At 39.8% G+C, this 15,567-nt stretch overlaps 1 protein-coding gene across 1 annotated transcript in view; it reads left to right on the top strand.

The window, feature by feature from the left end:
• Positions 1–347: 347 nt before the first annotated feature.
• LOC132381170 (diphosphoinositol polyphosphate phosphohydrolase 1) overlaps positions 348–15,567 on the top strand; it is a 79,451-nt gene continuing 64,231 nt past the window's right edge. The window contains exon 1 of the mRNA XM_059950460.1: positions 348–723. Within this exon, the coding sequence (XP_059806443.1) occupies positions 625–723 (99 nt within the window). The 5' untranslated portion in view covers positions 348–624. The remainder of the gene's footprint in view (positions 724–15,567) is intronic.

Here is a 15,567-nt window from a genome sequence, read left to right as displayed (position 1 = left end):
GATTTTTTGCCAGCTTACTTTCACTATACACGGATAACAATATAGAATAAAATGCACGACGTTTAACACAGGTGCGCAGACATGAAATCGCTCTTCTCTTTGTCTTCACACACTAGTACAGTATAGGAAAGGGGTGGCTGAGGGAGGTGGAGGAGGGGGCGTGGGCGGGAGCGGTAGGGGGAGGGGCAGAGTCCGTACGCCCCCTGCCGGCTTTGAGGTCCATTGACGGCGGCGTCCACCAAACCTGCTGTCCAGGGCGGAGCCGGGGGGGGGCGGAGCCGACATGTGATTGATAAAAGCCGAAGCACTCGTCCGCCTGCTGGCCATTGAGCGGCCGCGCTGGTCTCGAAGTCCCGCCCCGGCTCCCCGCGCCCTTTTGCCGAGCGAGTTAGGTTGAGGGCGCGACGGAGCGGCTAAGATGGCGGTGGCGGCGGTATCGGTGGAGACGGTGTCGGGGAGAATGGTTGTGGGAATATGAAGAGACGTAGTGGATAACCGGGTGGCGGCCTCGTGTCGTTGGCACTTACACATAAGAGAGAAGACTCCTCATTTCATCGTCTTAGTTTTTCTGCGATTTTTTTTTTAAAAAAGATAATTGAAATAAGACAGTTACAGAAAATATAAATGATGAAATTAAAGCAAAACCAGACTCGGACTTATGATGGAGACGGTTTCAAGAAGCGAGCGGCATGTTTGTGCTTCAAAAGCGAGAGCGAGGAGGAGGTAAGGGACGGTGGGGCATAGTTACTGCGGCGAAGCTGGGGGAAGCAATGATTCCCCGGGCCCTGGGCCGGCACGCCTGCTCTCCACCTCGGAGCCAGTCTTTACCATGGGGGAGGGAGGGGACACATTTTCGCTGGATGGGCCTGCAATGCTCTTGGAATTCTTCGCTTTCTGCTTTGTTTCATTTTCTAAAATCACCATTCGGCCACTTGGCTGGTGTGGCATCGTTTGGAGAGATGCCACATGCACTTTGCTTTGTGCTAAAATTAACAGCACAAATGTCAGCACCGGTAGCATTAATCCACGTTTAATGAATTAGGTTCAGTTTTCTGATTCAGAACTTAGAGCAAGTCAGGACTGTGGACTCAGCCAATCGTATTGATTTTTAAAATCTATTTCGAGACGTTCTAGTTTTCAGACGCTGCACAATTTATGAATATTATCATCACATGCGCGTTTATAAGAAAAAAAATCCTATTGTTTTCTGATCCCGTTTAAATCACATTATGCTTTTAAGAAAGCATTCGGTATGTACAAACACTAGCTTCTTATGAAAAGTCGGCCATAATTTTTGGAAATAAATATACACTTTAATGCACAGTGGAGATAAAAGTAAGATTCATCGACGTCAAAGACACTGGTTTTGTAAGCTAATCTTTACTATGTCCAATTTAATGGTAACATGAGATATTGAATCATTGGTCGTGACGGCTGCTAGTGTCTGGACGTTTTTGTATGGTTAAAACTAAAGCTGTCTGGAAAAAAAATCTTGTTTGTTTTAGTAATTGATTTTTTTTTCGGTCTTGCACCTTAACCTGGCATATGAAGAAAGATAATGGTTATTCTGGTTTATCTAAGATTGTGAATGGTGATAAAGTTTTTAGTTGTACCTCCACTCAGCAAAACTGATACTGAAGAATGTAGCTTTCTGATTTGTGATGTGATCATGAGTGTGAGGAATAAACCTGAAATTAAAACAGTAGTGCAGGTGTTCACTAGATCAAACACCATCTGTGGAAAAAGGAAAATGATCTTTAATATTTCAATTCAATGAATCTTTATTAGAATGTGTGTTGAAGGTGGTTGATATGAAATGTAAGTCGTTTCCCTCTCCACAGATGCTGCCTGACCTGCTGAGTATTCTTAGCGCTTTCTAAGGGATGAAAATCTGAAATAAAACCATTTATTCTTTTGTTTTTCATGGTGAGTCATCCTTGCCAGTCATCCTGTGATAGATGTTTATAAACTTGATCACATTGATAAACAAAAAGCAGTCTGATTTTTGGGCGTCCATAATTCTACAATTACACACAAGGTGGTTCTGCAGATGGGAGGCATGGTTGGGGTGGACATCAGGAACAGGGTCACCCTGGTTCAGAGAAAAATGGAGGTATGCCTGAAAATGAGGTGTCATCCCAATGAAGCTTCACCCATAGGATGACTTTTTTGTTACATAGAACACTAAAGGTTGCTAATGGATTAGATCAAAGCTCTACAGTCTTCCCTTAACCAGTCATGAATAGTGCTGGACAATTAACAGCTAATTGGAGGAAGAAATTCTAAGAATATCCCACCCTCAACAATGGTAGGTCTGGGATGAGACTGCCAGTGAAGACTTGCTGTATTGCTGGAAAGGTTGTGAGACTGCACATTGCCTTGTGTGTCTCTGTAGACTTGTTCTGAAGAGCTAACTCTGTTGCTTAGCCAAGTTCTTACAGCAGATTACAACACTGACATTTACCATACCGTGCAGAAAGTTGCTTGAACAAGTCCTGTTCATGAGAAGCACACAAATCTTAATATGTAAGGACTGTTTGATGTCTCTGGTCTTTACATGGAATTTGGAAGGATGTTGTTGGGCTGGGGGATGGCGGGGGGGAAGAATCTCATTGAAACCTACTGGATCTGGAAAGGCCTAGATAGGGTGATTGTAGAAAGCAAATTTCCATCAGTAGGAGATCCTAGGATTTGAGGGCATTGCCTCAGAATAAAGGGGCACCCCATTAAAACTAAAATGAGCTATCATTTTTTCAGCTAGAGGTGGTGTACCTGCAATTTATTGTCACAATAGTCTGGAGGCCAAATCATTGAGTGTGCTTAAGGCAGGAATTGATAGATTCTTACCAGGTCACGGATTATGGGGAAGAAGGTGGAAGAATTGTGTTTTAGAAAATATGATTGAAAGGTGGAGCATATTTGATGGGCTAAATGTCCTATTTCTGCTCCTTGTACAATATGGCAACAAATTGCCAAAAATTACTTTGTTGTCAGCCAAGTGATGGAAGCTGTGCTCAAAGTAGCTAGCACAGAGAGTTAACTCACTAGTAATTTGTTTCCTAATGTCCAGTTTGGTTTTTGTTAGGTCCACTTGCCATGCATGTGGGTAAATGTGCCAAGTTCCCTCATTGAAACAAGAGTGATTGCTCATGAAAACGTATCGATGCATAGAAACTGAAGTTTTGATGGGTATGAAGGCATAACTATTCCATTGATTGGCAAGATAAGTTAGAACAAAGGAAGATGGTTGTAATAATTGATGATTAATTATCTTAGCCTCAGGATATCAGTGTAGATGCTACTTGGAGTGATTTGCTTTTCATGCAGTCCAAAGATGTTCACTTTTAAATTTTCTTTGCTGCTATGCAGTGTACATTTCATTCAGTGTATACCACATAGTAAGGTAGATGTCAGTTTTCTCTTGCAATTAAAGCATTCCATGCCTGCAAAAAGGAATGTGTGGTCTACAACATTCGGGCACTAGAAGGAGAGGTGAGATTGTTCCAGAAGGCGGAAGAGGTGATGCCTGGCAAGAGAGTCTAGCCTGCCTTGATAATTAATGTCAGTCCTTGGCATTCTCAACAAGAAACTCTACTTGATCAGCCACATAAATGCGATGGCTCCAAATGGAAGCTCTAGGCTTGCTCTCCTATCCTCAGTGACTCATTTAGAAGCACCCCTGAAGGTTTCCTCCCATCAGGATTCAAGTTTGTATAATGTAATTTCCTGTACACAAGTCTAAAGGAGAACAAAATAATTGTAGCTCTGGATCTGAAAAAACACAAAAGATAAAGAACATGATAGTATTGTAGAAAAACAATAAATATAAATATATTTGATGTAATACCTTTCACTTGTCCAGATGAGTGTGGCTCCAACAACACTTGAGAAGCTATACCAGGGATTCTCAACCTGGGGTCCACTGACCCCCTCTGTTAATGGTAGAGATCCATAGCATAAAAAGTTGGGAGCCCCTGCTCTATATCATCTCAGACAACAGCACTATGTCTGGCACTAAGCAATCACTTTATCACGTTGTTCTTATGTTGCAATTTGAAAAATGCACTCAAGTTACTTCCCTAAGCTATTGGATAACACCTTCTAAACCTAGTTTTTGCCAACAGTATTTACATCATGAAAAATTAATATGGGCTGTCCCTGGGTTACGTAAGGGTCCTGTTGCAAAGAACTGTTAGCAGATTTCTCAGTTTTCTAGAGCTATTGCTATTGAATCACTCTACATAATGTAATTCCATTTCATCAAATAATCACCCTCACAGTACCCATAATTAAACTAATAGAATATCTGCTGTATCCAGTTATTAATAGACACTAAATATTATTGCTACCTTGAACCGTGCTTTAAAAATACATAGGAGGACTTGCATAAAGTTGGAATTTTTGCAAGTCAGGACATCAGCAACAGGAAACTACGTAAAAATGTGGATTGGAAAGATTTTTGCCTATAATGCAGAAAACAAAAGCTAGCTTGGAATTTGGATGATTATAAATGTTTAGCAAGTCATGCAGCATCTATGGAATGAGAAACAATTCAGTGTTTCAGGCCAAAGAGCCATTGTCAGAACTGGGAATGACTGAAAGCAAGCTTTCTCTGAAACATTAATGCAAATGTTCATTGCACTTGCTGATAAAACAATCACTGCATAACAATTTTCAAAAAGAAAGCAAGTTTGACTTCTGGGAGAGTTCCAAAATGTTGGTTCCAGGAAAATCTTTCTGATTGTCAGATTCATTCTATCGTGTATACTTAATAACAGATGTTTTTGTATTATTTGCCATTTTACATATTGTAGGGAATGAAGGGAGGGATTTCCAAGAACAGGAGTCCGAATGTTTTGAAGGCAGGTAAAGTTAAATGATAATGGGGTGATGGTGAAGACAGTATCGAATGGTATTGGAACAAGTAGAGAAGCAAAGGATGAATAATATGTAAATGCTAATAGTAAGATTTTTGCCAATCACTGTTCTGGGCTGAGGTGCTGTCAAGTGGCCATAGCTGATCTGAATTTGTTGAATTGAGTGTCCAGTTCAGGATGGTACAAGAATAACTGAAAGATTGTAGTGTTTGCTTTTATGTTGGCAGTCATTAAAATGTAAGGTGTTCAAGCAAGAAATGTTGAAATGGGGACAAGGCAGAGAAATAAAATGTTGGGTCAGAAATGAAACCTTTTTTAATTGAACTACTTTTTCTCCAAAGTCATATTTGACCTGTTAAACCTTTAACTTGGAGGTATCATTTAGCTGGTAACATTAACTCTCTTCAAGTCAGGCAGTAACTGAATATTCCCAACAGTTTCTGTTTTTATTTGGCAGAATTTTTCATTTACTCTGAAGCTGTGATTGACTTGTAATGGAATAGTTTTTGCTTGAATTTGAGTGATTAATGTACTATTTTCAAGGTGTGCACTGAGTGGCGGACAATCTGTGGCTTTTTGTATAAAGGTGAATCCAGGCCTTCTATCCTAATATGGTACACAATTTTCAGCTCAGCTGAGGTTTGAGTTTCTTATTGGAGTTATTGAAGTTGTAAGCTGAAGGGAATGAAGAGTTTAAACTATTGCAATTTTGACCAAAATTTGTTGTTATAGACATGAAAACATTTTGAGTGGTCCATTTTGTTGGAACAGTCTCAATCATTGTCAATAAATTTAAGATTGAACTTTTGTACTGTACACTAACAGTGAGGCTATTGAATGGTTTACTGTGCAGTGCAGAAAATATTTTGTCAGTCTAATCTAGAACCAAGTTATGCAGTAATCTTCAGCCAGGTTTTGTATACAAAATTTGACTTCTACGTCTACTACTGAAAATTCGGTGTTAAATAATTGAAATAAATTATTCCAGCAAGCTTTTCTGTCACCCTGTTGCGTCATTAAATTTCAATGGATGAAGCACTCTGCAGCTGAGCATTCCCATCTATCTCCAGTATGACCTTATTTCCAAGACAACTCCAAAACTAATGTTCTGCAGTGCGATTTGACAATGGCAGGTGTTTAATTAGTTAATACAGTGACAATGCCCTAGACCAATTCAAAGATGCAAAAATTTCAGAATGTTGATGTGTATGCTTAGTTCACAGATTGTGGTTAAAATATAAAGAAAACAAAATTCAGAATACTAGCACTCATATGAAGTTTGGAATGCTGGAGGCAATCTTGAAATTTTAGGCCTGTCACAAATTCTGTCATAAAGAGCAGATAAAAGTAGTTGAGTTTGTAATTCTCAGATTTGTTAAGGTAATATTGTAATTCTCAATAGCAAGTTGAAATTAATTTGAATCGATATCATTAGATGTGTTTAATGATGTAGTTAAGGTGAGATGTAAATTTTGGGGGGGGGGGGGGGGGAATTTTGTTTGACTGCAATCTAAGCAGCTGCAAGATTTTTTTTCTTTTCCCAAATTTACCCATAGCTTGTCTTGAAGAAATGTTGGGGATTGTTAGGAGAATATGGTGATCAAGTGCTAGCAAATAGAATCAGAATAGGTAAGGTACTTGATTAATTACAATGGAGGTTGGTGGCTGAGGGTCTCTATTCTGTGCTCTATGACTTTGAATATGGGCAGTCAGTAGAGAATTGGTACTGATGTTAGAGGGTCAGTGCTGATTTTTCTTAAAGATGAAGGTTGAAAGGCCCAAGTAGTTCAATCCTGAACAAGGGTCTTGACCCAAAACATCCACTGTTTCTTCATTTCCATAGATGCTGTCTGACCTGCTGCATTCCTCCAGCATTTTGTGTGTGTTCCAAGTGGTTTGCTCCTATTTTGTTTCACTGACAAGTATCCATTGCCTATTTTTATTGCACCTGTGAGTTTTTTTTTAAAGTAAGATACTGTGGCGACCCACTTCCCAGTGCACTCGAACCAGCTCACAAAGCGGCACGCGCCAGCATAGAGGCCGGTCCCAAAAAGGGCGCCAAGCCTGCTTCACCAGCAAGGGGAAAAGCCCGCGCGCGGGACGGGACTGTGAATACGCGCCCCCTACAGCATTCCTGCTCGGGGAGGGTGGGATCAGGAAGGCTTTAAAGCGAGGCTGCGAAGTTTGAATAAATCTCTTTTGCAACTGCAGCTCACCGACTCCGTGTCGTTATTGCAGCGCTGCGTGTAGCACACCGCTACAATACCACCTTAAGCTGCAACATGAGGAAATCTGCAGATGCTGGAAATTCAAATAACAACACACAAAATGCTGGTGGAACACAGCAGGCCAGGCAGCATCTATAGGGAGAAGCGCTGTCGATGTTTCAGGCTGAGACCCTTTGTCAAATTTTCTCCCCCCCCCCCACTACTTTCAAATCTCTTACTATCTTTCCTTTCGGTTAGTCCTGACGAAGGGTCTACTCTATGTGAATTGGTTGTAGCTGTCAGATATGTGTTATATTGCCATTCAGTCCATTGAATCCATGATGGCTTCCAACAGGGCAACCATATCAGACCTAAGCCCCAGTTCTTGTTCTTTCTCACACATGCTTGTGACTCTCAAGCCCTACACTTTTAAATAGTTAATATCTACTTGTAGTTTGATATCATATTTTGTATGTCCATTGACTGTGCAAATTGAAATTTTGATGATTTAAAAACTTGTTTTATTAAACATGCTGATGTAGCTTTCTCCCTTTCCAGTATCAGAATTCATTTTTTTGCAGTTGTAGAGATCTGTTCTGCATTCGACTCAGAAACACATTCAGGTATTTGCCAAATTACATTATGACACACTGAATCCAGTATAATTGGAGATTTTTGGAATAGTTATTAACTATAACAATCAAAGTAAGTTACTAGTAGCTGTTCAAAGATTGTCTTGGACTGGGGCACAGTTTGAGAATAAGTGGTAGGCCATTTAGAATTAAGATCGGGGAAATTTTCTTCATTTTACAAAGTGGTAAAATTTGGAATTATGTTCTCCATACAACTCCTCAAGATCAGTCATCATGTTCATTAAAAATAAATGATTGATGCATTTCTGAATGTTAAAGGATAGAAGGATAGTCTTTGAAAATCGCACAGAATTTGTGTTTAAATGGTCATGTGGCACTGTGCTGCTTCTATTTCTTCTGTAATGTCTTGATGAGATTGCCTCTATTTCTGATTTTTCAGTGCCTAGATCCATTTCATTCAATAGCTCCTCCTTCAGTTCAATAAATTATTGTTGCCTCCAAGGTAGATACTTCTCCTTCAAAAGATGTGCACGTGCACACATCCCTTTTACTTCAACATCGTCTTTAGCATTCCCTCATTTAATTGACATCCGGGTACTCCCAAAAGTTGCTGTTGTATTTGAGTATATACTGAGTTAACAGTATCACCATCCATTTGATAGCTCATTATGAATGATTGCATTATCGAATACCACAAATTGAATCTATTTTTAAAATTTTGGGGAGTTTTCTGGAATGGCAAATACAAGTTTGGGTCATTTTCAAGACTTTGCTTTAAGTCTTCATGCCATCAAGTCTATCAAGTGACATACTTGAAGTAAGAGCTTGAAAAGTTCTTTGTTTCTAAAAAAAAATACAGATTGAGTGATTGTTCTGGAACACCCCATTCAGTTCACAGATATGACACTAAGCTTCCACTTCAACTCCAGTGTACAGCATTTCCAACAAAGTCAGGAGTGTAATGGAATATTCTTCAATTGCCTAAGTGCAGCTTCAACAAAACTCAACATGGAGCATTTAGCAGTCTGTATGATAGCCACCCCATCCAAAATTATTCATTCATTTCACCACCAGTGCAGTTTAATTGGTTTTTACCACCTTTAGGATGCAATGAAGAGCCTATCTTACATTCTGTCCATACAGATCAAATGATTGCATAATGCATTGAGATAGATCAAGGTAAAGCAACACAGAATAAACTGTAAAGGCTGCAGAGAAAGGGCTGCGCAGGTAAATAAGGTGTAAGGTAGTAACGCAGTAGATTGTGAAGTCATGAGTCCATCTTATTGTACAAGAAGTCCATTCGAGAATCTGATAACAGCGGGAGAAAAGCTGGCCTTGAATCTAGTGCTTTCTGGCTTTTGTATCTTCTGCCCAACAGGAGATGCAAAAAGATTGAATGTCTGGAATGGATGGGATCTTTGATTTTGTTGGTTGCCCTCTGAGGCAGCGAAACATGGACTGAGACCCCAGAAAGATAGCTGTTTCCTGTGATGTGCTGAGCTGTGTCCCCAAGTCACTGTAGTTTTTTATGGTCTCCTTCAAAATATCCAGACTGGTGCATTGAGAAAACTTGGTAATCAATGGGGACATACTGAATTTCTTTAACCACCTGAGGAAGTAGAGGCATTGGTGAGCACCACAGTCTAGAAATTGCCCTTAAGCTACACACCATCCTGTCTTCAAATCTTATAGTTGGTCATTCACCATTGCTGGTCAAAGGGCCTGAAATTCTCTCCATAACAGTATAACCGTGCCTTGGCCTACAGAAGTTGAAGACAGCTTGCCACCCCCTTTTCAAGGGCGATTAGGGAATTAAATGCTGACTCAGTCTTTGAAACCCATGTCCTTTAACTGAATATAAAGTAGTTCATTTTCCCAAGGTCTTCCAATCAAATATAAATGCCATTTTGTGTTGTGATAGGATTTCATTTAATTGATGTTTTGACCTTTCATTGATCTTTTTATGCCCTCTATTTTAGGGGACTGAATAAATGGTGCACATGTTATTGAACAAATACCCTTAGTGAGAACGTTTAAATCAATCTTTCAGCTTTTCCTACCAAACTAGATTTGCACTTGATGCCCTACAGAATCAGCCATTATTGCAGTGTGATGAATGTAATTTCTTCTTTTAGCAAACCATTAGTTGTCAGTCAGAATGAGTTATTAAGTGGAGGCATTTAACCTCTGATATTTAAGGCACTGGTACTGTTCAACACATGCCCCTACAACTGTTGGAATATCTTGGTATCTGTCACAGTGTAAATTCTATTTGAACTCTGTGGAATGTGAGATTGAAGTCTTGTTACTTTGTTGCAAGCATAAAATGGGATTTAAGGACCTGACTTTCCCATGTTCTATTTGAATTAATTTAACCTTGGGGGGGTGGGCGGGGTTGGGGAATTTGCACTGAAGTTTAATCACAATGAATTTAACTGAGAAGCTATTTCAGTATTTTGCTCAAGCAGTGAGTCTGAATGAGACAAGTGTACTGGTTTTGTTAATGATTGAACTGGGTTTTCTCAAACTGTAAGATCAATGAGAAGCTTTTAATTTATTCAGTGGATGTAGATGCCTTTGGACCATTGCGCATTGGGCCATTGCAAATGCAATCAAGTATAAATCATATTGTTTTGTTCTGGAGTATTGAATAGATAATAGAAAGACCAGGTAGGATAGCAGCTTTCTTTTCCAAAAAGCATCAGTGAACCAGATGAATTTTTGCAGCAAGCTATTCACTTTTTGACTACCATTACTGGTTCTTGCCGTCAGTTCTTGAATTTTAAGTGAATAACTAACTGAATTTATATTGTTCACTTCGTCAGATGGATCCTTGGCTTATTGTGCCTGGCAAGCTATGTTAGCTATGTATGCTATCACAGCTATGTTGAAAATTGTGTAAAGCGCAGATGTTTGTCTGTTGAAGTATTAATACTGAGGAATAATTGTCCTGTCCAGGTACAGCACTATGGAAAAGTCTTAGGAACACTTGCTATATATATGTATCTAGGACTTTTGCACAGTACTGTTGTATTGTCAACATGGAGTGGAGAGCAAGTTTATTAATTTGGCTGGAGCAAAGAATGTTGGAAATGGTGTGGGTGAGTGCTGCAGGAGGTGTGTGGGACAGGTGGGAGTGAAGGGGTGCCAGACACACCCAGGCCTGAGACACCAGGCAATTCCAACCAATTGATTTAGTGATCATTATAGAATGTCTCCCTGGTGCCTTCTGCTCCCTCCTCTCTCTCTTTCCTCTTTTCCCAATCAGAATTTCCCTCTGCCTGCCCTATTCCCACTCTCAGTCCACAGTGGAAACTCTTATCATTACCGGTTTAACATCACTCACAATGCAGTACATAAATTTATTACAGTACGATGCAAAATCTTGGACAGTCTAGCTATATATGTGCCTAAGACTTATGCACAGTACTGTAAATTCACTTTATATACATGTAATTTGTTTTTTAAAAAACCCACTATGAATAATCGTCTAGTAGCTGGTTGTTAGTTGCACTCATACTTGTATTGAAGACACATGATGGCAACTAATAAAAATTATGCATTAGCTTGCATTTAAGAGTTTGAATAAGATACCAGACTTGCATCTTGCACAGCGTGGTCAAGACACAAATTGATCAATCACTCACTAGTAGTAATCAAGTTTTCTGAATCCTAGGTTCAAAGTCCCTGCTTCCTAAGTATTGCTGCTAGGTTTTCAAGTTGTTCTGGGGTTCAGTGAGGAGTTTCATCTTGTTTCCAAAACTCAACTCACTTCTATTCTATCTGTTCTTATCACAAACAAGAGAAAATCTGCAGGTTCTGGAAATCCAAGCCACACACAAAATGCTGGAGGAACTCAACAGGCCAGACAGCATCTATGGAAAACAGTAGTTGATGTTTTGGGTCGAGACCCTTTATTAGGACTGAAGTAAAAAAAAAAGATGAATTGTAGTTGAAGGGTGGGGAGGGAGAAACTCAAGGTGATAGGTGCAACCAGGAGGGGAACGTGTGAAGTAAAGAGCTGGAAAGTTGACTTGTGAAAGAGATACAAGGCTAGAGAAGGGGGAACTAATAGGAGAGGTTAGAAGACCTGGAAGAAAGAAAAAGGGGGAGGAGCACAGAGGGAGGCAAGGATAAGGTGAGAGAAAAGGGGATGGGGTATGGTGGAGGGGATGGGTTGCGGGGAATTACAGGAAATTCAAGAAATTGATGTTCATGCCATCAGGTTGGAAGCTTCCCAGACGGAATATAAGGTGTTACTCCAACCTGAGTGTGGCCTCACTGCCCTATCCCCTTCACCTTATTCTTGCCTGTCCATCGCCTCCCTCTGGTGCTCCACCCCCTTTTCCTTTCTTCCATGGCCTTCTGCCCTCTTCTGTTATATTCCCCGTTTGCCAGCCTTTTATCTCTTTCACCAATCAACTTCTTGGCTCTATACTTCAACCCTCCCCCTCTTGGTTTCATCCATTACCTTGTTTGTCTCTCCCCTGCCCTCACCTTTCAACTCCGACTCCTCATCTTTTTCTCTCCAGTCCTGTTAAAGGGTCTCGACCAAAAGCATCGACTATACTTTTCCATTGATGCTGCATGACCTGCTGAGTTTCTCCAGCATTTTGTGTGTGTTGCTCTATTAAGTAAGATGATGCCATGTTGATAGTTCAATTTACCTACAATCCATTTAATCAATCTGTATCTTTTTGTAGTTTGATTATTAGTTGCTATGGCATCTCCTCCATTTTCCCACTTCAATTGTGTAGCGCCTTGATTATTAGTACTGAGCCAGTCAGATTGAGAGAAGATTCATATGAGGGCATTACCTCTGGGTCTTGTGACCAATTGTTCATCATTGTTATTATGGATAGTAACTGCCTGTTGTTCAGGTCTTGATTACCATTGGTGATGTCTTAGAGTGAACTCATTGTTTCTTACCTCACTTCAGATTGATTAGCAGTTTGGGTACTTTGTTCAACAAATCATTAGTCTAATTAAGTCAACTTTGCATTTCATCGCTGCTCCTTAGTGAAGTGCGAGGGGTGATTGATGAGTTTGTGACCTAAGGTAGAAGGAGTCAATTTTAGAAAACCTAGCACATTTATTTTTCTTATATTTACACGCTTAGTCCGGCAGTCGTGGAGCATACAGATCCCTTCTTTGTAGAAGTTGGCGTCTTGGACCTCCAGAAGTGGTCCACAGCATGGAGTGATTGATAAGTTTATGGCCTAAGGTAGGAGATGAGTTATTAACTTCAGACTTTCTGCATTTTCACTCAGAGATGAACTGCACATGCATATAATGAGAATTGTACAACTCATCTCCTCCTACCTTAGGCCATAAACTTATCAATCACCCCTGCTGTGGACCACTTCTACAAAGAAGGAATCCGTATGCTCCATGACTGCTGAACTGAACTGTATGTGTAGGAGGGGACTATGTTGAAAAATAAATGTGCTATGTTTTCTAAGATTGACTCCTTCTACCTTAGGCTACAAACTTATCAAACACCCCTCATATAATTCCTTTTCAAATACTGGTTTGGTTCATCATGCAGTTACATTCATTTTCCAGTTAAGTTGTTGTCAAGGGGTTCTACCTGGGATCCCTCGATCAATCATTAATTTAAACCCCTGAGTCTTGTTGCTTGTACTTCTGTGTGGCATGGTTCAAATTGAAAATATTGTTCATTAGCACTTCTCCATCTTCCCCTGATATGTCTTCCTTTACTATATGTTAAACTCACTGGACATGGGGAATAGGGATACCTAGTCAGAAATACAAGACTCTCTGGAGCTGCTAGAAATTTAAATTAATATAAAATGCTTGGAGGAACTCAACAGGTCAAGCAGCATTTATGTTGAGGAATAGGGAGCCTTTCAGGCCCAGTCCCTTCACAGAAGGAAGCAATCATAGGAATGGCAAAGATTGACTATGTATGTTTGATAGAATGAGGTCAAAGCTGAACAAGGAAGCATAATTAACATAATGTATTATTCAATTTCTTCTTGGTTATTGGCCAGTATGCTGCTGGTGATACTTTGCATCAGATGGCTCAAAACTTAGACTGACTTTTGCTGCAATCTATAGCCTGTAATTTCCCTTTAAGTAATTTGCTTTTGAACCATCTAAGCAAACTAGCAATTTCATGATCTGACAGGCATGGCAAATTTGACTCTCAGGAATGCAGGTACAGCACCTTTAAACAGACAAACATCCAATGCCTTGGCTAGAAGATTCCAAGCCAGACCACCAGACTGATGCTAAGTAAACACTCAATGTATTGAGTGGCACGATTTGCAAAGAAGAAACAGCCCATGATGATTTTCAAATCATTGCTGGGGACTTCAATCAGGCTTGCTTGAAGAAATTGCTACCCAATTATCAACATATCACCTGCATCACAGTGGTCCCAACACACTTGACTATTGCTGTACTATGATTAAGAACGCCTACTATTCCATGCCTAGACCACATTTTGGGAAATCTGATCCTCCTACCTGTATACAGGCAGAGGATAAATAACAAGGCCCCAGAGATAAAGACAACAAAGAGGTGACAAGCAGAGGAGCTCGACCTTTTGGATTGCGCATTAATGAGTGGACTGTGGGCCAGATAAATGCCATAAAAAAAACTTTGAGATATGGGAATTATCCATTTAAATACATCTAGTTATGTTTTGCCTCAAATTAATGAATAAAGCATGCTAGAAAATCATTTGTTCTTAACCAAAGATGTCAATTAGTAATTAAAGAACTCAGTTTAATTGCAGTTTATTTCAATCAAGGCATCTTTTGAATGGCCAGCTGGTGGCACAGTGGCATCAGTGCCAGACTCCAGAGTGAAGGCTCCTGAGTTCAAGTCCTAGTCGGGCCACCCCCGAGCACGCTTTCCATCCGTGCCAGGTTGAGTGTCGAGCTAGCCACTTGGCCTTGTTTTTTTAAAAAAAGGGTTGAATCAGGAATGTTGGTATCGTGACCAGGTTAATCCGAAAGGAGACCAATCCTGACACCACACGCCAGACAAGAATGGCTGACTGTCTGGTGCGACACGCTTTAAAAAAAATCTCTTGAATCTATTAAAAGGACACAAAGAATCTTTAAACATAAAACACATGAACATGATGTATTGAATGGTGGTAAATTAAGTATAATAAAAAAATTAATGAAAACAGTCAATAAATCAACGTGAAACTTGATTCTCTTTTTTTTTGCTTGAAAGCTTCTCAATATTGGGTGTCAGACTTGTTGATGCCAAGACCAAGACATTATCCAGATGGTCATCAGTCAATCTTGTTCTCAAATAGTTTTTGGTGTGCTTCATTTTTGAAAATAATTGCTCACATGGATAAATGCTGCCAATGATGCCATTTTTTTTGCATGGTCAACTAAGTTAGGATACTTCCCACTTGGATGAATATATTTTCTATAGAAGTCATCTTCAGAATGAAATTTTGATCTCAAGATGTCGTTACACTGTAGCTCAATTAATTCCATTTTAAGAATTTCTGATGCAGTGTCCACTTCCACATCAAATGAAGTAACACGAGTATTTCCTTCATTTTCACTGCTTTTCTTTGGCAAAAAATGATGTTTTCTGAAACTAACCTTCATTTGCTCAACTTCATCTTTCCTTGCTTGCCAGTAAACTTGTTAAAATTTCCACTATGGCAGGTCTCATAATGTTGCCTGAATTTTGCCACCTTCTTCACAGCAACATTTTCTTGGCTAATGAGACAAACTGGTTTCCCAGCTTGCTCAATGAAGAAGTAATCTAGTGTCCAAGGTACTCTGTCTACTTTCCTGCATTTTGCATTCATTGCCATTGGAATTTTATTTCGAAATGCGAGTTGTTCAACAAATATCGTAGCACATGTGAATATCTAGATTCTTAGCA

Source organism: Hypanus sabinus, chromosome 25, assembly GCF_030144855.1.
Source record: "Hypanus sabinus isolate sHypSab1 chromosome 25, sHypSab1.hap1, whole genome shotgun sequence".
Taxonomy (NCBI): domain Eukaryota; kingdom Metazoa; phylum Chordata; class Chondrichthyes; order Myliobatiformes; family Dasyatidae; genus Hypanus; species Hypanus sabinus.
The sequence above is the reverse complement of the archived record's forward strand: the minus strand, read 5'-3'. Positions and strand labels throughout refer to the sequence as shown.